The 22,399-nt window shown below is 49.2% G+C and overlaps 1 protein-coding gene across 1 annotated transcript in view; it reads left to right on the top strand.

Moving 5' to 3' along the window:
* LOC138566149 (zinc finger protein interacting with ribonucleoprotein K-like) overlaps nucleotides 1-22,399 on the top strand; it is a 231,946-nt gene that overhangs the window by 192,595 nt on the left and 16,952 nt on the right. The window contains exon 6 of the mRNA XM_069643163.1: nucleotides 15,151-15,246. Coding sequence (XP_069499264.1) covers nucleotides 15,151-15,246 — 96 coding nt within the window. The remainder of the gene's footprint in view (nucleotides 1-15,150; nucleotides 15,247-22,399) is intronic.

Here is a 22,399-nt window from a genome sequence, read left to right as displayed (position 1 = left end):
ACGCAGGGCCTCTGCTCTCTTGTATGGCGCACGGGCCTCCACTTTGCTGCAGGGCACACGGGCCCGCTTTAGTAGCTGGGCGCACGGGCCCTTCGGGATGAGTCGGTCACTCAAACCCACCCACGCGGGCTTTTACCTCTACCGTAGGGCGCACGGGCCCCTCCTCACTGCGGGCGCATGGGCCCTCGGTAGCCGCTGGGCACGCGTGCCCCTCGTCGCTGCTGGGCACTCGGACCCTCCACTGGGCACACAGGCCACCCTTGGTTGCTGGGCTCACGGGCCCGTCCTCACTGCGGGCTCTCGGGCTCACGGTTACAGCTGGGCACACGGGCCCCCGTTGCTTCTGGGCACATGGGCCCCCTTTACTGCTGGGTGCACGGGCTCTCCATTATTGCTGGGCGCACGGGCCCCAGTTGCTGCTGGGCACACAGGCCCCCGTTACTGCTGGGCGCACGGGCCCGCCATTATTGCTGGGCACACGGGCCCCGTTGCTGCTGGGCACACCGGCCCTTCTATCTCCCGCATAGTGTGTCTCCTTCACCATTTTTTCCACGGCGCGGGACGTTTCCCTTTGTCGCCAGTTGTTAGCCCCCTTCATAGGGCCGCTTCACGCACACCAAAGGACCACACATGAGCCATTGTTTACTCCAACCTGCTCTTTATTCCTCCATAACGTTTCTGCCCTTTCCCTTTCCTTGCTCCTCCTTTTCCTCCTGCCTCCCGCTCCCTCCCATAGTCCTGGGCTTCCCTCTTAAAGGGGCTCTGTCCCTTTTCCCACTTACAACACTGTGTGCACGGCACAACCCGCAGCAGGCGTTAGACAGCAGGAAAGGTGGTTGTTGCTGTGGCGCACCCTCACTGGACCTCTACTCCAGTGACATCTCGCCAATGCCAGAATCAAAACCTGCTGCCACCTGGTGAAGGCGGTGAGAAGACCTATTCTTCGTGAAGGAACAGGGGATCTACCATGTGTGTCCAAAGCTTGCTGAGTGGTAGCCTAGCTGGAGTGTCGAGTTTACCTGTAGATAGACACAACAAAATAAAGTGAGAGACAGAGAGAGGCAGAGAGAGAGAGAGCGAGAGACAGAGGGAGAGAGAGGGAGAGGGAGATAGAGGGAGAGGGAGAGTGTGTGTGTGCGCGCGTTGTATATACTTTTTACGATTAAGTTATACAAGTATTAAAGGTAAGTAGCGCAAAACAACACAGTAAGTATAGACAAACAGGTGAAAGGTTTGAAAGCGCCCTACTCACACCAAACCTAGTGGGACAGACAGTTAGTAACAGAGAAGTGCTGCACACTTTACACTGTCAATAAGGAGGGCGGGGCAGGGGTTAAACATATAGAATCAATCAGGGGTGTTGCTAGGTCAGGAAAAGATCAGGGGCTAAGCTAATGGGACTGTCGGGACTCGGGGCTATCTAGCCTTTTGGTTGTAGCCCCTGAGATTATATCCGGGGCTACTGTTAGGCAGCATTATATGCAGTACCCTTTGGGAACACTACAGGCAATTAAGACTACAAGTGTCAGTACAAATTCACCTTTGGTACAAGCCCGTACTACACAGTAATGTGGTAGCAGTGGCTGAGCGGCCAGACTTATCTCAAGAGTAAGTGAGCAGTACAAGAGGTTACACAAAGGACCAGCAATCACAGTGGTTCAAACACTTACTCAAGGTTTCGTGGTAAAAGAATATACATTTATGTACACAGTCATTTGGAAAACATTCCACTAGTAAGAGCAGCTAAATGTCACAATCTAATATACTACAATACACAACCAATCGGTTTCTGAACAAGTTCAGCTCCCCTGATTTGGGAGCAAAATGGCACTTCAATTACTTTAAAAAAAGGGGTAAAAAGACAAGGTTATAAGAATCAACAGCACAAATACTTTCATAGGCAGGGCAAAGGCTTTCATTACACTACAACCAGCAATTCAATTCGATAGGCCTGGGCCAAAGTCAATGGTTCAGAGTCTTGTATAGGATAGCACAGTTCTGATAGTAAATGGGTAAGTCTTTGCCACGGATCTTAGAAGAAGTTGGTCAGACGAAAAGTTAGATGTTGGTTTAGGGAAGTACAAGCTTTCAAAGTCTGGAAAGTTTCACAAACTTTCACAGCGGCCGAACAGAGCTCTGCACTGCACTTGCACAGTACCCTGTAAGTGAAGAAAAGCTGTACCTGAGGCAGTTGTTCCTGGCAGTTCATGCAGTTCTCGCTGTTCCTGAGCTTCAGTCGTGGGGACAAGAAGGAGGACATCAGGAGGTTCCTGCACTGCCCAGGGAAGAGGCCACAAGCTTGGCAAAATGTCGTTTTAAGGTGTGAGTGCCTTAAAGACCACAGACTGGTATCCTTCCCACTGGCTATCCGGTTTTTCAACAGCACTCTGGAGAAAATTCGACCAGTATGGGGACTGTGTCCAGGCAGCTTAGGAGTTGGTTGTTCCAACCAAACTCAAGGGAAGAAGTTAACCTTGAAGGGCTTCTCTGTCGATGGAGTTTCAGGCAATTCGGACCTGCAGCAGGGCGTCACCGGTGGACCAGGAGTTGCAGCAGTTGTCTTCCTTCCTCTCCTCTTCGGTTCTTTTGTTCCAGTGGTCGACTCTGCTTCCCAGGCCCCCGAGACCTGCTTTTAAACAGTTTTCTCCCATTCATTCCAGCCTGGCAGTCACTCGCGCAACAGGGTGGCTGTCCTTGCCGGACAGTCAGCCGGCCAATCACGCCAGAGTGCATTCAGGTCTCCTAGGAGACTAAGCACAGGGAGTTTCAGGCACCTCCCTCCCATCCTGCCCACCCCAGACACTCAGGCGCTAAAGGAGGGCTTCAGCACTGAAGGCCGCCAAAGGCCAACGAACAATGGGACCAGACCTGGTTTGGCGCACAGAGACAAACACAAGAAGGATTTATCCTAAAAGAAATGGTGAAAAAAGATGACCGGAGTCTGTTTTTACAGACAGGTCTGGGGCGCCATATTGAAAAACATGGCTGATCCGATTTTTTGTTGTTAGCGGTCGGAATCACGGTAGTTGATCTAAACCACTGCCACCAGCCATTTAAAGTAGGGAAAGGTAACATTTGACTGTAACATGAGTGTTTCGACTCAGGGGAAGCTAGGCTACCCCTCCAGCACTCTATAGGAAGATAGTGTGTGCTGGGTCAGTACATTTAAAAAGACTAGTAAAGCCAATTTAACTTTACATGCTCTGGGAGACAGGAGTCAGTCCCAGCGAAGGTATTTAAACCTGGAGTAGTCAAGACACCCCTGTGCCACCCCTGTGCCACTGCACTGAAGGTGCTGTGCGACACACAGAAAAAGATGATGCCAATGGAGTTGCTTTAAAACTCCATAGCCAAAGAACACAAAAGTAAAACACACAAAATACATGGAAAAGTGAGAAAAAAGGCTCTGACTCTTCCCAGGTAAAAAAATTAAATCCTAGAAATCCAAGTTGCTGGGGGTCTCAAAAGGTAAGGGAAATTAGCACATTTTGAGAATTCTCCCTAACAGTCCTGCAGGTGCTTAACGAGGAGCTGAGAATGTTATGATTTGTCTGGAGTTCCGCCAGCGACAGTTGGTGAGATGCGCAGCCTGGGTGATGGGAGCCGGCAGGCGCTCCAGGAGATACTTTAGATGTCTATCTCTAGTACCTGACATGCAACTGGCATGAAACACACAAGCAGACATGAGAAAGCAATGGTAAACAGATGCCAAGGACAAACGCACACAAAAGGGAGCATGCAACAGGAAAGTGCAAGGGCAGGCAGGCTTCACCGGCAATGGATTGAATTGGGTGAAATGTGACTTGAACTGAAGTTAGCATTGAAATGCACCCAGCAGCTGACAACATGCATCATAATAAGTGACAGTGCACCCTGCACGATATATGGTTACCATGGCAACCAACAAAGAATGGACACTCCTGTGTGCCTGGTGCCTGCAGACTGCATTGCAGCACCACAATGTGCAGCAATGCTGGTATGGGTGTGTGGATTGGTCTTGGGACAGCAACCCCAGAAGGGCAAGAAGCTCCGAGATTGAACTGCCTGTGTAGGTAGGAATTACTATTCAAAATTCTTCCAACGGGTAGACATTTGACAGCCAAGACACATGTGTAAAGTGCAAGGAAACACTCATCACCACCACCACCTTAAAGACATGTCTCAGCACACAAACAGCCGGGGCAGCCACCCTCATGACATCGCACCAATTAAGGCCCGACAGTGATACCCGCCCCAACAATGATCCCGCAACCAGAGCCACCATGATTATCTAGAAAAAGCAGCATGCATCCACAAACCATCCTAACAACAACATGTGTCACATGCACCCACGAAGCTGGACCCCTTCCCCCAAACAAGTAAAATAAGAGCAACCCCACACAGTGCCAGACTCCATGCCACAAAACACAACTTAAGTCACGCACTGAGTGCACTTCACTAACCTGCACATCTAATCCACCTAGCTTTCATCCACTGCATCCTACCTGCAAATACATTTGCAAATCGCAAAGGCATGCAGTGCAACAACTTCAAGATACTGGCCATCCATGACAACTCATGTAGGGAACACAAATGTAGGCATGCGGCACCAAGTGTACTAAGATCACAGAGTGCAAGAGACAGACAGGTCACATAGTGACGATTGATAAGCAGTGGAGTGGAGCGGGAGAGAGAGAGAGAGGGACAGGAAAAACATTGCAAGGGGGAGACTGGCTGGAGCGGAGATGAGGGTGGACCTGACTGACATCACAGTGTGTGAGGGCATAGGCAATCTACCCTAGGGAAGCAGATGGAGACATGAACACCTCTTTAAGGCGCATCCTGGTCGGAGAGCATGGAAGGAACATAGATGGACAAGAACCGCATCTAGTGGTACATGAAGGACAAAAGTGGGCGACGGTGTAGGGCGGACTGGTAAAAAATGGGCACATGTGAAAGGTCAATCATCAGCTCTACATTAGAAAAAACACTGGCAAATCACCCAAAGACCCATGTACGGCAACAGTGGACAAGGAGGTTGGTATGTGCTGGGACCCCATTCTGCGGTTGATCTGCAGGAGGACGTGGTGTTGGAGCCACACCACGCATTGCCGAGGACTGGTCTTCACTGGTCGTGGCCAGCTGGGACACAGTTGAATGCACCAGCACAGTAAGGACGGTGAGGTCTCCAAGCATTTCCTCACGGATGGATGCAGAGTCTGTATGCACGCTCACCTGTGGTGCATTGAGTTGCTTGGAGAGCATCTGCTTCAAGACGTCCATCTCCTCATGGATCAGTGTCCTAGTGGCTGACAGTGCTTCATGGATAGCAGTCCTCATGGTGAACCTTTCACGCCTCCGGGCTAGAGATCCGCGCGTCGGCCCTTGATGTTGTAGGATATGCCTTAGAGCTTTGAGATTCCACTGAAAGGAGGATCGTGTGGTAAAAATGGTAATGCAGTAGCAATGGAGTTACCACTGCATTACCGCTGCATTCCAACACCACTGATCTACAGGTTTGGAGGCAAGGTAGAGGATGCTGGAGGTAATTCTTCAGCCTTACCTCCCAAAATGGCTGAATTGGTGATATTACTGCCGGTGGTAATACCGCTGTTGGTAATACCACCACAATCCCCCATGGAGTTCTATTGACTCCGATTAATGGGAACTAACACCCCCCATCGCCACTTGTAATATCCAGTGGTGAGAACACTGGTGGTAATACTGCCGCAATCCCCCAATTAATGGGATCTAACACCCCCCACTGCCACTTGCAATCCGGTGGTAATACCGCTCGTGGTAACACTGTTGCAATATCCCAATTAATGGGAACTAGCACCCCCCCACTGCCACTTGTAATCTGGTGGTAATACCGGTGGTGGTAATACCACTGCAATCCCCCATGGAGTCCTATGGACTCTGATTAATGGGAACTAACACCCCCATCTCCACTTGTAATCCAGTGAGACTACCGCCGGTGGTATTACCTCAGGGGCACGTGGTGGTAATGGTAATGCCATTTAGTGGCATCTCAGTGGTATTACCGCCGAGTTAGCCCCAACCTTGTGATGAGTCTGCTATGATATGTGAATACTTCTTGGAGATGTATGAGATAGTGTAATGGCCTGCACATCCCACCGTCTGCTTGCTTATTTGGGAGGGAGAGGGCGCTCCGGGTCTCATGTTTTCAGGGTGATGTCATTGCGACACTTGGCCGGGTGTGGAGTAGCCAAGAGCAGCTACTAATGGGCACAGCAGTTCGTGGCGCGGGTCACATTGGGCGCTGCCACCTCCCTACTGACCCTGCAGCTGCCAAGCAGCGAGCACAATTAGATGGGCATGTTGGCAGGTGCATGGTGTCCACGGCCACACACTGCTTCCTCTTACGCCCTATACTCAAGGGCTGGCCTGGCAGGCATGCCAGCTCCCTGCAAGCAGTGCCAGTGTGCTGGTGATGCCAATGCCCAATGCGTGGGACGCGGCAGCCAGGTGATGCCTGCATGCCGACCATCCACAGGCATCAGCGAGGAATGAGATCACCCGAAACAGGCTTCCGGTCCAGGTTTGCTTTTATTTCCTCTCACTTTGTGATCTGAAAACCGAGGGATCTGTAAACTAATCTTGGCCCAGGTGTGCGGTGCAATAACAGGCGTTGAGCTTCTCTTCTCTGGATGATCGGTGTCCCTCTCTCTTGCTCAGGGTATACGCCCCACCCTCCCAACACAGGTCAGTTCAGGCTCTTCCCAGCTGCTTTTCTCTTAGGCGTTGTCATCTTGCCCCAACACAGGTCAGTTCAGGCTCTTCCCGGCTGCTTCTCTCTTGGGCGTTGTGATCTTTCCCCAACACAGGTCAGTTTAGGCTCTTCCCGGCTGCTTCTGTTTTGGGTGTTGTGATCTTGCTGTTCCCAACACAGGTCAGTTCAGGCTCTTCCCGGCTGCTTCTCTTTTGGGCGTTGTTATCTTGCTCCAACACAGGTCAGTTTAGGCTCTTCCCGGCTGCTTCTCCTTTGGTCTTTGTGATCTTGCCCCAACACAAGTCAGTTCAGGCTCTTCCCGGCTGCTTCTCTCTTGGGCGTTGTGATCTTGCCCCAACACAGGTCAGTTTAGGCTCTTCCCGGCTGCTTCTCCTTTGGTCTTTGTGATCTTGCCCCAACACAAGTCAGTTCAGGCTCTTCCCGGCTGCTTCTCTCTTGGGCGTTGTGATCTTGCCCCAACACAGGTCAGTTTAGGCTCTTCCCGGCTGCTTCTCCTTTGGTCGTTGTGATCTTGCCCCAACACAAGTCAGTTCAGGCTCTTCCCGGCTGCTTCTCTCTTGGGCGTTGTGATCTTTCCCCAACACAGGTCAGTTTAGGCTCTTCCCGGCTGCTTCTGTTTTGGGTGTTGTGATCTTGCTGTTCCCAACACAGGTCAGTTCAGGCTCTTCCCGGCTGCTTCTCTTTTGGGCGTTGTTATCTTGCTCCAACACATGTCAGTTTAGGCTCTTCCCGGCTGCTTCTCCTTTGGTCTTTGTGATCTTGCCCCAACACAAGTCAGTTCAGGCTCTTCCCGGCTGCTTCTCTCTTGGGCGTTGTGATCTTGCCCCAACACAGGTCAGTTTAGGCTCTTCCCGGCTGCTTCTCCTTTGGTCTTTGTGATCTTGCCCCAACACAAGTCAGTTCAGGCTCTTCCCGGCTGCTTCTCTCTTGGGCGTTGTGATCTTGCCCCAACACAGGTCAGTTTAGGCTCTTCCCGGCTGCTTCTCCTTTGGTCGTTGTGATCTTGCCCCAACACAAGTCAGTTCAGGCTCTTCCCGGCTGCTTCTCTCTTGGGCGTTGTGATCTTGCCCCAACACAGGTCAGTTTAGGGTCTTCCCAGCTGCTTCTCTTTTGGGCGTTGTGATCTTGCTGTTCCCAACACAGGTCAGTTCAGGCTCTTCCCGGCTGCTTCTCTCTTGGGCGTTGTGATCTTGCCCCAACACAGGTCAGTTTATGGTCTTCCCGGCTGCTTCTCCTTTGGTCGTTCTGATCTTGCCCCAACACAAGTCAGTTCAGGCTCTTCCCGGCTGCTTCTCTCTTGGGCGTTGTGATCCTGCCCCAACACAGGTCAGTTCAGGCTCTTCCCGGCTGCTTCTCTCTTGGGTGTTGTGATCTTGCCCCAACACAGGTCAGTTCAGGCTCTTCCCGGCTACTTCTCTCTTGGGCGTTGTGATGTTGCCCCAACACAGGTCAGTTTAGGGTCTTCCCGGCTGCTTCTCTTTTGGGCGTTGTGATCTTGCTCACTTGCGTTAGCCGAGATGCTGCATTGGTGCTCTTGGACTTGCTGCTATCTAGTGCCATCACTCCAGTGCTCTTGGTTGACTCGACCAGGCCCTGGTGTCGGATGCTGGACTGCATTTGGACCCCAAGGCACTATTCGTGTTTCTCTCATGGTTGCGCTGGATTGCCCCTATCTTTTCTCATTGGTTTCTGGAGTTTCACTGGTCCCAGCAGCCACACCCTCCTGGCCGAGTTTCTCCCCAGCACCGCTCTTTCTCTACTCAGCACGTGTGCTTCTTCCTCCTTTGGTTCTCCTTTTCTCCCTCTCGTCACTCCATCAATTCTCTCCATCTTGCGCTTTCTCTTTTACGTCTCACTCTGATTCCTCCTCTCATCTCACTCTCTCCCTTGACCCTCCCAGATGTTCCCCTGTCTCGCCTCTCTCTATATCGTTCTCTTCCTCCAGATGTTGTCTTTCATCCTGATCTCTTTTGTGAAGTTTCACCTCCTGCGCCAGGTGTTTTCGTTCCTCCTCTCCTGTTACCATTTCTTTCAGCCTCCGCCTCAAGGTATTTTCCTTCCTTCTCAACTTTTTCACAATCTCTTTGCTTCCTTTTTCCCACTCTTTAACTGTCTCCTCCTCTCCTAGGTGTTCTCCTTCCACCTCTCTTCTAACCCCAAACCCTCCTTTCCCTCCGCGCCTTACTGTTTATCCATGTTATCGACTCTCTTGCTCCACTAAGCAAATCCCAACTCCCTCCCCTCTTCCTGGGCCGCATTTACTCATCTCCCCAGGGTGGCATTGGGACCCGAATAAGTAAATCGGGAGCACCTGTTTGAACAGGAGGATCGTGCTCTCCAAAAGGTTGGGCTTCAGTTGGGCTACCATTCCGGCATGCGGGCCAGTTTGTCGGTGGAGTTGGGCCTTGACTCAGCGCCCCAAGGAAATAAAATGGCATTCTGCCATCTTGGAGTCAGGCAACTCCATGGGCCTGCCGCCTGACTCCAGCAAGTCTCTGGCCATACCCTCCGCTGCTGCTGTACGGTTGCCCTATCTGCGCACTTCTTTCTGTATGTGTAGTTAATATCTGTCACCCGTGGGAAGAAACTGCGCACACTTGTTATTCTATATTGGCTATAGGCCCACCATTTGCTTAATGGACCGCATGATTCACAGCTTATTAGCAGGGTTGGGAACTCCGCCTGCAAGCTCCCCTTGCATCGCACATGTACAGTGGGGGAGAGGGAGGAGGGGAGTTCTCTCGAGTCGCAAACCCTGCCCAGATCTAAGGTCCACCTACATGCTTTGCACATGAGGCAAGGGATGGGGTGGGGCCCCTGGGAGATCCTGCATGTGCAGTGCTACCTCTGCAATCAGCATTGTCTGCATGAGGCGATCTAGACCTCCGGCTCTTCACAGACCCATTGCCAAGTCTCTCCTGACTGGCCCATCACAGGATGAAGAGCCTCAGAATCATGCACTTCCGCGACCGCGCGCCAGGCGTGTACAGGAAAAACATTTTAATTTTAACTATAAGTGCCAGCGCATGTTCTAGCCAACTTGGTGCCTGTAATGTGCTGCCCCTTTAAGGATAACGAGTCCCTGCTAAGGGCTCGTGCATATGTCACATGGCTGTGACCATGTGACCATGTTAATAAAAAAGGATGAGCTGTTTCCCACTCATCAGTTAGAGCCACCAGGCTCCAGCCTGATGTCTCTTCATTTCATTTGCTGTGCTGGCGCTGCGTTTACAGGCAGAGGGTCTGACCTGTGAGGCCCTCTACAATGGTAGTGCCCCTGCGAGGCAACACTGCCCCTGTGCTGTCCCTGTTGCAACCTGATTAACAGAGACCCTGCCGGGCCACTCTGTGACCAACTCAGGCAGTGTGTGCCAGGGTGCCCCCAGGCCATGGTCCAGGTCAGTGTGATCACGACCCAGCAGGGTGACTCCTGCAATTGTGTGTGTTGGGTGCCCCCGCTACCCCACGGGCTGGCCTTGCCTGAATGCAGTTTTGAGCTTTCCGTACTGGCACACTACAGTGTGACCAGCCTGCCGGTGTCTGAGGGCCCACTAACCACTGGCCATGTGTTGCAGGCATTCTGTTCATGCCACCTCACTTGTATTTCATAAGGGATAGTACTACACCAACCATATGAATTATTTTCTGATAGAAGGTTATCATTCCAAGATGGACAGTCAGGTACACTCCTATTGTACTCTTTCAAAATACCTCAATGAGAGTGAGGAAAGGGACAAACAGCACCAATGAGTGTTCCCCTCTGTTTTGCATTAAATCCCAGAGCATTTCAGGAATACAACAGTGATCAGAGATCTCTATATTTGATAAACAAGTCTGTGATGAAAGGGTTGCATATGTGAATCTCTAAATACGTGGTATGGTATGGTAATGTTTATTTGTAAAGCACCTATACACAAGGCAAGTGTTTCAAAGCGCTCAAGGAGGGAGGGAACAAGAGGAGAAAAACAACAGTCATTCAGAGCCCTTGAGTTTCTGAACGATATCAGTCTGCCCAGGCAGAGTAAGTGCATATAATACAATTAACAGCAAATAGGTCTGACGACGATTCAGCAGTTTTTCCAAGAGCATAGAGGCGCAAACATGCAGGAGGGGAGACAGGGGGGAAAAGATAGAGGATCCTCAAGGCATGATATGTTCACATGGTGCAAGTGCACAGACGGTACAGGAGAGGTGAGGGGGGAATCGAGATGTGCCCAGTTAGTCAGAAACTGGGTCAGTGCTGAGAGATGCCATTCTCAATGGGTGACCAAGTGCAGTAGCAATGAGGCAAGTGCAGGCCCTGAGGCAAGTGCAAGAGGACTGGCGAGGGTGCCAGGGACCTGTGAGACTCTGAGGTACTCCCGGCGGCCAGTCGACAAGCTGTGTGGAAAAGGAGGGAGAGAGGGCTAGAGTGGAGTGAGAGGTTAGCAGGGTAGAGGGAGAGAGAAGGAAGAGGAGCATAAGGAGATCGGGTTCAAGACAGAGGGTGGCAGGGAGGCTAGTCCAGAGGGAGGGAGATCTCCATCCAAATCTCTGCTTGGAGGACCGGCTCACTCGCAGAAGGTTGGAGTTAGATGAGCGGAGGGCTCGGGAGGGACAGTATTTAGGAAGGCATTGTGCAGATAGGTGGGTCCCATGCCCCAGAAAGCATTGTGGACAATGCAGAGGCTCTTGAACTTGATCCTTGCCACCACGGGGAGCCAGTAGAGGGATTTCAGCGCCGGAGAGATGCGGTCCCTGGGCTTGAGACCAAGGACAAGTCTTGCGGTTCTGTTCTGGAGGAGTTGCAGGCGGCGCAAAGCAGAGGTAGGGAGGATGAGAAAGAGGCGGTTGCAGTTGTCCAGCCTTGAGAGAACCAGGCCTCTGGAGACAGTGAGGCACTGGGGGAAAGGTGACAAAAGGAAGAGTGCCGCTGAGAAGGTGCAGTTAATAGTTGGACTTTTTGAGAGTCCAAAATGCGAGTGGAGAAGGAGAGAGTGGAGTCTAAGATGACCCCAAGGTTTGTTTGCCTCGCATGTGGGAGCGGGCGCAGATCCAAGGCATGCCGGCCAGAGTGAGAGTGGGAAAGCGGGAGCAGGAGTCTCAAAAGAACAATCTCAGTCTTACTGGCGTTGAGGCAGAGGTCATTTGCAGCACACCATGACTGAAGTGCGGACAGACAGTCAGATATGAGCGAGGTAGAGGAGGTGGCTGAGGGTAGCCTGAAGGAGAGTTGCATGTCATCCGCATAGCACTGGAAGTTAGAGGTGAAACTGGCAATCACACGTGCAAGGGCACCCATGTAGACATTGAAGAACCAGGGGGATAGGTTACAACCCTGGGGGACACTGCAGGTTAAAAGAGTGATAGTAGAGAGAAAGGACCCAAGTTCCACCTGAGATGTGCAGTCGGAAAAGAAGGAGGTTAACCACGCCAGTGCCTGACATGTGATTCCCAGGGTGTCACAGAGACGTGCGATCAGGATGTTGTGGTTTACCATGTCGAAGGCAGAGGAGAGATCAAGAAAAATGAGGACAGGGAGTGTTAGTGTCAAGATTTGGGAGCAGGTCTTCACAGGTGTTCAGAAGACCAGTTTCCGTGCCTCTGGATGCTCTAAAGCCAGACTGATGGTCGTCGAAGCAACCAGCAGATTCAGTGTGGAGGGTGAACTGAGGGATAGCCAGCTTCTCCAAAAGTTTGCCCAGAAAGGGGTGATAGAGTTGGGGCGGTAGTTTGCCAGAATGGAGGGGTCGGCTGAGGGTTTCTTGAGCAGAGGGTGCACAAGGGAGTGCTTAAGAGAAGTTGGGAAAACTCCAGTGGCAAAAGAGAGATTGCAGAGATCATCCAAGGCTGGAGCGAGAAAGTCAATGTTGTCCTTAATGGTTTTGGAGGGGCAGGGGTCCACCTGTTTGGATGAGGCCTTCATAGACCGGACTTCTCTGGCGACCTTGTCAGGTGTGATGGGAGTGAGAGAAGAGAGGAGAAGTGGTGGAGGGGCCAAGGGAGGCTCCAGGGATTTTGGTGTATGATGTGGAGTGGAAGTGAGAGAGGAAAGGATGTCATGGGTTTTTGCAGTGAAGTGCGAAGCCAGGGCAGAGCAAAGGTCCTGAGTGGGTGTGACAGAAGAGGAGGCTGCTTCAGGGTGGCCAGTTCCTTACAGACTTTGAAAAGTTTGGCCGTGGTGTTTGATGCCGCGGAGATGCAGGCTTGAATAAAGACTCTTTTCTTGGTGTGGAGGCAGAGTCGATATTGCCTTTGAAGGAGGCGGCAGCCCAGTTTGTCAGAGGGTCCGCCTGACGCATTCCATTTCCGTTCAGCTGCCCTACACTTGCGTTTAAGGTCAGCTAGATCGGAGACGTAGCAAGAGTTGCTCTTTTTGGAAGGATTCAGTCATGACTTGGTGCTCACATCACTGTTCACAACACTCACACTCAGCTTTAAAATGTTTGTAACCATGCACCATACATACTCATTCAGACAGCTTAAGTTTTTGGATGTGAGCATAAAATGGCTGCACCATCAGCCTCAGAAATTCAGTTCAAGGGCTCTTTTGCTTCTTGTTTCTGGAGGATTTTAGATGAGGAGGGGCTGGGTCTGAGTCTGAGCAGTCCCAGCCCCCAATACAAAAACATCTTTAGGGAATTATATCTATAGACAGGAAAGGATACCCTACAAGAGACACCCAATAAACAATGCACAGAAAGCATACACAGAAAGGATTGTACAAAAAAGGAAGCAGGTGCCCCTCTCTCGAAAGAAAATGGCATGATAACCTGCTCTGCGGGTTTCACTCACTTGAGAGTCCGCAGCCATCGCTTTTTGCTCACTGTACTTTTCACAAAGGAGGAATATCCATTTACATATCAGTCTTTCTCCCGCCCACAAGGGCTGTCCAGCACCAAAATGCCACGCACACCTCCTTTGAACAAGAGTACCAACAGCAAACCCATACACGTGTTTCAGGCTTGTTGGGCCTCATCAGTGAGGTGGAGCTCTGCCTCTCTAAGCACCGTGAGCAAGGGGTCCTCTTGTGGACGGGACAAAAACTGATATGCAAATGGTATTCCTCCTTTGTGAAAAGTACAGTGAGCAAAAAGCAATGCGGCAGACTCTGAAATTGGGAATAAAATGCAGAACAGGCAATCATGCCATGTTCTTTCTAGAGAGAGGCGCCTGCTACTTTTTAGTATTTTGACAGAAAGGATTGTACCTCTTACAAACTTTAGCCTGACCAGTAATAAATTGATTGAGCATTTCTTTTTAAACGGCTTCTAATGCCTGTTAAAGGGTCCACAGTTCCTCAGCCACTACCTCCTCACCATTACGCCGGCCTCAGGGGTTATTTGGGCAAAAAAGAGGAGGCCCATGCTTTATCTAACAGAGCTGGCATTAGCATCTCTTATTAGTGCTGGCATGCAGCTAGTGAAAATCATGACATGGCAGCGTAGAAAGGTCGTTTGGCCTAGTGGATGTACAATTTGAAGCAACTTGTTTGATTGCTTTATGTGTTTAAATGTGGGCACAGTGTGGGCACAGTGTGGGCACGGTGTGGGCACAGTGTGGCATGCTCGTCAGAGCCACATACACAAAACGTTGCAGGAACATGTGCTGTTACAAACGGGAGCACCACATAGACGCATTAACCAACAGGGTGGTGACGTGTGCAGCACACAGATCATTGCTGCACACATCACTACATTAATTTGCCATGGACCACTGTCTGCATAGTGACACATAATGTACCCTGCTTTCCTATTCAAGGTGCCAAGTCAGAGGTGCCACCTGCTGTGTGGGATAGGCAGTGTTTGACTTGTTAAGACATTTGATGCTGAGAGGATGCATTTAGTCCATGTCCTAAAGCAGCCACTAGAAAACTTAAGCAAAACAATGGGCCTCATTACAAGGTTGAAGGTAGCCTTGTCGGTTTTACCGGCAAGGCTACCTCCATACCGGCAAGAAAATCCGGCACTTGCGCATGGTCAATTACTGGGGTATTCCGGGCCCGCCGGACCCGGTAATTGCCCTTTCGTGGGTGCCGTTGCCGGTATATCCCCATTCCCATTTCAGCCCTATAGGGCTCAATGGGAATGGGGATGCCTGTAGCACCGGCACAGTTCATTACCGTGCCGGTGCTACAGGCTTGCTGTGCTCGCGGGTGCCTTTTATTCCGCCAGGCCAGGTCTGGCAGAATGAAAGGCACCCACGAGCACAACTCAGAGTTTGCCGGTCCGGTAACAACGGTACCGGCAAGCTTCCCGGTACTGTTGTAACCGGACCGGCATCTCGTAATGAGGCACAATGACAGTTAACCTTCACAGGCATGATGGGTCTGATAAGTGCATCTACTCTCTGGGTTTCCCTGCGCAGGGTGGTCTTTTTAGATAACACATATTTGACTTGTTTGTGATGTTAATACATTTTCATGTTTGCTTCTACAGAATCTGAGGTTGTGGCAAGCCTTATAAAAGATGAGGAAGATGCCTATTGCATAGATAATCCAGGAAAGGGAACACAGGGCAGCAGCTGTCCCACAGGTGAGGAAATAACACTTTGTTACTTTGCATCTTGGAATCAGAATACTACACACCACTGTTCTGAACCTATTTGCTCTCTCACTAAGCATTCCCATTTACTTGGTGGATTTTCTTCTTTGGGCTCAACTCTAAAGGCCATTGATGGAGAGGCCTCTATACAGGCCACTGATGGAAAGGGCTTTATACAGGCCATTGAGGGTGACATCCATATACAGTACACTGATGGAGAGGCCTCTATACAGGTCACTGATAGAGAAACCTCTATAGAGGCAGCTGATGGAGAGTCTTCACTACAGGCCACTGATGGAAAGAAGTCTATATAGGCCACTGATGGAAAGGGCTTTATATAGGCCATTGAGGGTGACATTCCTATACGGTACACTGATGGAGAGGCCTCTATACAGGTCACTGATAGAGAAACCTCTATAGAGGCAGCTGATGGAGAGTCTTCACTACAGGCCACTGATGGAAAGAAGTCTATATAGGCCACTGATGGAAAGGGCTTTATACAGGCCATTGAGGGTGACATTCCTATACGGTACACTGATAGAGAGGCCTCTATACAGGTCACAGATACAGAAACCTCTATAGAGGCAGCTGATGGAGAGTCTTTACTACAGGCCACTGATGGAAAGTAGTCTATACAGCCCACTGATGGAAAGGGCTTTATACAGGCCATTGAGGGTGACATCCCTATACAGGTCACTGATAGATAGGCCTCTATACAGGTCACTGATAGAGAAACCTCTATAGAGGCAGGTGATAGAGAGTCTTCACTACAGGCCACTGATGGAAAGAAGTCTATATAGGCCACTGATGGAAAGGGCTTTATACAGGCCATTTAGGGTGACATCCGTATACAGTACACTGATAGAGAGGCCTCTATACAGGTCACTGATAGAGAAACCTCTATAGAGGCAGCTGATGGAGAGTCTTCACTACAGGCCACTGACAGATAGAAGTCTATACAGGCCACTGATGGAAAGGGCTTTATACAGGCCATTGAGGGTGAAATCCCTATACAGGTCACTGATGGAGAGGCCGCTATACAAGCTACTCATAGAGGGGTCTCTTTACAAGATACTGATTGAGAAACCTCTGTAGAGGCCACTGACAGGCAGGCCTATATACATAGCATTAATGGAGAAGACTCCGCACAGGCCACTGATGGAAGTGCATTATATTGGCCACTGATGAATAGGTTTCTCTACAGGATCCTTATGCACAAGCCACTGATAGAGAGGACTCAGTACAGGCCACTGTTTGAGATCCATCAGTAACAGTGCACAGACTGCCTGTCCATCGGTTACTGTGCACCTAATGCTTTATGATCAGTAACAGTGCACAGACTGCCTTTCCATCGGTTACTGTGCGCCTAATGCTTTATGATCAGTAACAGTGCACAGGAATAGCCCTGATCTTTCCTGAATGGTTTCCTGCCACTATCATTCCCACTCAGATTTACTCCTCTTTCAAATGTCTTGTCTGCAGTCTCTCAATCTCTCCTGGCCACTCTCTTACTGTTGCTACTCTCTACCAGCCCCTTGGGAAAATCACCTCTTTTCTCTCTGAGTGGGCTGACCTCTCCTCTTCCCACCTGGCCTCAACCACTAAACTCCTCCTCCTTGGTGACCTCAACATCCAACTCGATTCTCCCTGTCCCTCATCTCTGCTCTTTCGCGACCTCTGCAATTCCCTCTCCCTCTCTATCCTCCCCTCTGGCCCGACTCACTCTGCAGGACACATACTTGATGTCTTGATCTCCTCTGGCCTCCCCCTCTCTATCCCTCTGACTACTCCTTTCTCCTGGAGTGACCACTGCCTTCTCTCCTCTCATCTCTCACTCTCTTCCACCCAAGCCAAGCCCACCCCAACACTGCTACCTACCTTCTCAGACATCTGACCTATGAAGCGTGTGCCAGTTGAGGACTCACACCCGGACGCAACCCTGTCCCTTCTCTCCTCTTCTATTTCGGATACTCTTGATGCTCTTGCCCCTGTCATGAGGATATGCTTGAAGTCCAAAGCCAAGTGCAATTCCTGGTATGACTCCGACCTAGCTACACTTAAACGTAAGTGTAGGGCGGCTGAGAGGAAATGGAGAGCTTCTTGTTTATCCTCTGACAAACTGGCCTGTCGCCTGCTCCAAAGGCAATACCGACTCTCTGTCTGCAAAAGCTTTATGATCAGTAACAGTGCACAGACTGCCTGTCCATCGGTTACTGTGCACAACATGCTTTATGATCAGTAACAGTTCAAAGACTGCGTATCCATCAGTTACACTGCACCAAATGCTTTATGATCAGTAAAAGTGTTCAAACTGGCTGTCCATTGGTTATTGTGCCCCAAATGCTTTATGATCAGTAACAGTGCACAGATTGCCTGTCCATCGGTTACCATGCACCAAATGCTTTAGGATCAGTAACAGTGCACAGATTGCCTGTCCATCGGTTACTGTGCAGCAAATCTTCAATTTTCCTCGGCCTGCTGTGAAGGAGCCTCACGTCCACGGCGGTCCTTCTTCCTGCCTTCTTCTTTCTCGGGACTTCCTCCATGGAAATTTCAGGGTAAGCCCTGCCATTGTTCCTGCATATCGCACCCCTTGCGTGTTTATTTTGGGGAAAAAAAGAAACATTTCAAAAATTGCACATGTGTGTGTGTGCAGGGGGCAGATTGGCCATTTTATAAATGTTGTGTTGCATCTGGTGGTTCTTGCTACTGTTTTTGTTACCAACAACCATTGTGCCTCATTGATTTCTATGCCCTTCCAAGATGGTCTTATTCTGCTTTGTCTTCCTGATGTGGCTCTGCTTCGCCTGACTCCCACCCCCCATTGGCTGTCTGGGCTTTCATTGCCCAATCGGAACAGCCGAGAGGCGGGAGCCAGCACCACCTTCAAAGGCCCACCTCTAAGGCCCCTGTCAGCTTCCCTGTCTGCTTACAGGCCACTCAATGAGACTTCTGCCTGTAAGCGATATTCAATCAACACTACAGCCAAGTCAATGCCTAGTCTGGGATGCTGAGGAAAACCCTTATTAATGTATTTTTACGTCTAGTTCAGTACTCTGGATGGCCACCCTTGTATAACACCCCCCTCTTAGAATCCCCCTGACCCTACTGAGCCAAGAAGTAGGTTTGTTTTGCAAATTAAAAGGTTTATTTGAGAATTTAAACAATATATATATATATCACACTTTATAATAAATTAATATCTGATAGTACACTTAGACATATGATGTTGATCAACAATGGGTAATCTGGCACTAGCACACTTCTTTACAATCAATGAGGAGTTAGTATAGGATGGATAAAGTAGCAAAAATACCTTTATGATTTCAAGGGAAAAGCAATGAGGAATAAAACGCAGTACAGAAATACTTGATATGATTTTAGCAAAAGATAAGATAATCACTTTTTCTCTGGCAATTCACCCCCTCCCCAATGCAATGTAAGAAATGGAAGGAGATGATAAGAGGAGCACATAGTTCTCAGGAATGTAATCAAATACAATACGAAATTCAATTCCCACCCCAGCAAGCTTAGAGAAAACAGGTATGAGTTTTAAAACACAGGCCCAAGTGCTTTGAATGTGGTGGCAGTGAAGTGAGAAATATGCTGAAAATGCTTTTAATTCCCTTTAGGTGGTTCAGGGTGAGTGAGAGATACTTGGGATGAGCTCTGGCTCACTTTAGCAATGATTCAGGGATGGTTATTAAGAGACAAACAAATGTTTAGCACAGGAAAGCAAAAAGCTGCTATCTTTTTACAGATGAAGAAATCAGGCCAAATCGCAATTTGCGGCAAAATTCGCGAGTGCGTGAATCACGATTACGGCAAATGTATAAGGAGTAGCAAGTCGATTTTAGGTTCATTGGAAAGCTTAGATTCTAAGCTTTCAGAAAATTTCGTTCCTAGCCCAAACGGTTCCAGAGATACGGACGATTAAATAAAGGTAGATTTTCGGATTTAAAGTAAAACTCAAAATGACAGGTGACAGCTTGCAGCTTCAGAATTGACAGGTCACAGTTGTGCAGCTTTACAAATGACAGATGACTCCATTTCTAGGAGGCTGTTCCACTTAGGTTAAAATAGTTTGGATTAGATTATTTTAACTAAGAGATTGGTTCTGCACAGTTCTGCTAGGTACTCACAATATAATTTGAACTAGGCCTCGTCATGGATCTGGTCAACACGTCCGGCTGCGGTTCTGTCTGCTCGGCGGGTCAATCAGGCACCGGTTCTGCTCACAGCGATCTGGGTCAGCTGTGCTCTGCTGGTCTAGCCTCTCTGGATTCAGCGGCCTCTGGTTCTGGATACTGCTCTGCTTTCCGGTCCGGATCAAGTGGATTCTGGATGTAACACTGCTTTCTGGGTACTGGCAAGAGTTCTTGGCAAAAGAATTCAGACAGCTCGCCCGGCTGTGGAATAGTTTGCAAATGATTTTTAGGCCTGCTGACAAATACATTTGCTTGCAGTGGGCCTTCTTGGTTCAAAGTTCTGTAGTCTCTGTTTAGCTTGGAAGTCTAAGTGTTGGATCTCTGGATGTGAAGTCGTCGGTCAGCATGCTCCGCAGCAAATGGAATTGAATCTCTCTACCTGTCCCAGCAGTCTCTTTTTATGTGTTTTGAAAATGGGTGTGTGCCTGGGCCTAGCTAAGCCTGCCCCTCTCTACTTGTCATTGGCCCAATTCTCCCCTCTCCCATGATTGGGGGAAGGAAATGGATTGCCATCATGATGAGGTCTGTTTATGGGTCAGAGGATCCTCCCCTGGTCAGTTTGCCCACAAATCTATATTTGATTCAAATACATCTTTCCCAGATATACAATTTGTTGAAATTACATGTGCACATTATATATTCCTTATGGTCCATGCTTGTCCGCCTCTGATCTTCCTGGGGGCTTGCATTAAAAAATGACGACATTTTGCGCTTTTTAACTGGTTTTGCAATATCGGACATTTACCCAAAATTACACACATGTGCGCAAGGAGTATGGACATTAATTGATGGAGTGTCAGATTTTTAACATGCAGACATTTGGAGTGAGACCCTATTTTCCGCTAGCAACCCCCCAGAATACACCACAGGGTCCTAACGCCTCTCAAAATGTTCACAGAAAAATCACAAAAATAATGATATTACTTATATAATTCTGACAAGTCCGCACTATGAGTTATCTATCTTTTTAAAATTATGCCCTGGTCAAAAAGGGGTGTGGATTCCCACATCACATGGTGGAATAACTGGTTTATCCACTTCCCCCAAGCTCAGCTGCTAGCAGAGGCACTGCCCCTCCCAGTTTCCCCTGAGAGGAAGCCACTTTACGACGCCCCCAATATAACATTTGCCTGAGTCAAGGGAGTTGCATTGTTCTGTTCCTTCCAGTTCCCAGGTGCTCAACCCCTAATCTAATCAGAGAGGTGACAACTCCTTTTGCCAAGGGGCAGCAGGATGCAGCTAGGCCTGGGAAGAGTGGCTCAACAGGTTTCTCCTGTCGGGGGTAGTTGTCAGGCAGAATCCAGTTTCACTAAGCCAGGTTTCAGCTAAATGTCACTTTTTGTTCCCAGTTTTCTACATTCAAATCAAACTGACAATTTGTACCTATACATTAAATAATTACTCCCTTCAAGTCATTTCAGAATATAGTTTTACATTGTATCCACCTCTTAGCAAGTCTTTCCTTGGTCTGGTTTTGTTTCATTTGTTCAGTTTTACACAAAAGTCTGGTGGTTTTAAAACGCCGGCTTTCTGATAGTGGTGAGTACTGGTAATGCAACCATTTTTGGGATTAAGAAAATGAATTCCCCACAGTTCTGGGTTGATTTTGGCAATCAGCATTGCCATTCCCAATGGTTTCAGGCTACTGTGTGTGTAGCCCAATGGTGGTTTTAGGCAGTGCCCTCCTGTGCTCACAACATAGGCAAAAATGGGTGGCAGCCTATTCTTCATGTTTATGTTTTCCCTGTGCACTCTCTGGGGAATTCTGGCCATCATGATGTTTTCCATGCCAGTACTGCACAGTTTTATTGTAGGGCTTGGATGCATGGGTAAAAACACCCCACAAGCCCCCCCTCTTGCGATGGCCCTTCTGTCCTTTCTCAGATGGAACTCGCAAGATCTGGGATGTTCTCCTCATCTTCTTCCGGTAGATGGCACAGTTCAGCATCTTTCCCCCCATCCAGTTGGATCGATCGGTTCTCCTTGCCGGTCCTGATGGGAATATTGGGCGGTACCCCGGGCCCCTTGGGTCTCTGCTCCCGGTCCCCGGTCGTCCTCCTTGGTCAGTCTCCATGGTTTCATCTCTCCTAGGATGATAAAGCAAAGCAGCAATACACACTCCTAGACATTTTTCCACCACTATTAATGGTGTTGCGAACATATACATTTTATGAATCAGAAGATATGAACATATACATTTTCTTTTTTAACTTAGGAGACAAGAACATATATATATATATACAAGGATCACAGAATTTTATATGCTATATGTGGAATATTTTAGAGTTTGAAGTGACTTACTCTGGAACGCCCCCCTCTGGTATTGCAGAGGACTCCTCCAGTTGTTGCAGAGTGTGCCTGGGATGGCAACACTTTAGCAGATTTATATGTACCCACTTGTCTTCCCCCTCTGCCAAACCGCCTTTGGGGATGCAGATCTTGTAGGCCACAGGGGAGATTTTGTCTATAATTTCAAACGGTCCCTTCCATGTAGGCAAGAATTTTCGCTGTTTGGCCTGGTTCCTTTGGAAATTGTATAGATAGACCCGGTCCCCCACAGTATATTCCTTCCTGGTGGTCCTCAGGTCGTAGTGGGTTTTCATGCTATCAGCTGATCTTTCTAGATTCCGCTGAGCATAGGCAAAAGCATTTTGAAGGTGTTTCCTTACATTCTCCACATACTCATGAGTTGTGGAGGCATTTATCAGTGTCTGCTCTTGGGTCCTGTGGAGAAAATGCTGGGGAAGCACCATCTTGCGCCCCTTCATCAACTCAAATGGTGACATTTTAGTTGCAGATTAAGGGGTAGATCTGATGGCCATTAGGACCAGAGGTAATCGGATATCCCAACTTGGCCCAGAATCTGCCACAAACTTTTTTAAGATGCCCACAATGGATTGGTTATATCTCTCCACTGCTCCAGAAGAAGCTGGCCT

The sequence above is a fragment of the Ambystoma mexicanum genome, chromosome 2p, assembly GCF_040938575.1.
Source record: "Ambystoma mexicanum isolate Mex_15411 chromosome 2p, UKY_AmexF1_1, whole genome shotgun sequence".
NCBI lineage: Eukaryota > Metazoa > Chordata > Amphibia > Caudata > Ambystomatidae > Ambystoma > Ambystoma mexicanum.
Note: the sequence above shows the minus strand (reverse complement) of the source record. Positions and strands in the feature narration are given on the sequence as shown.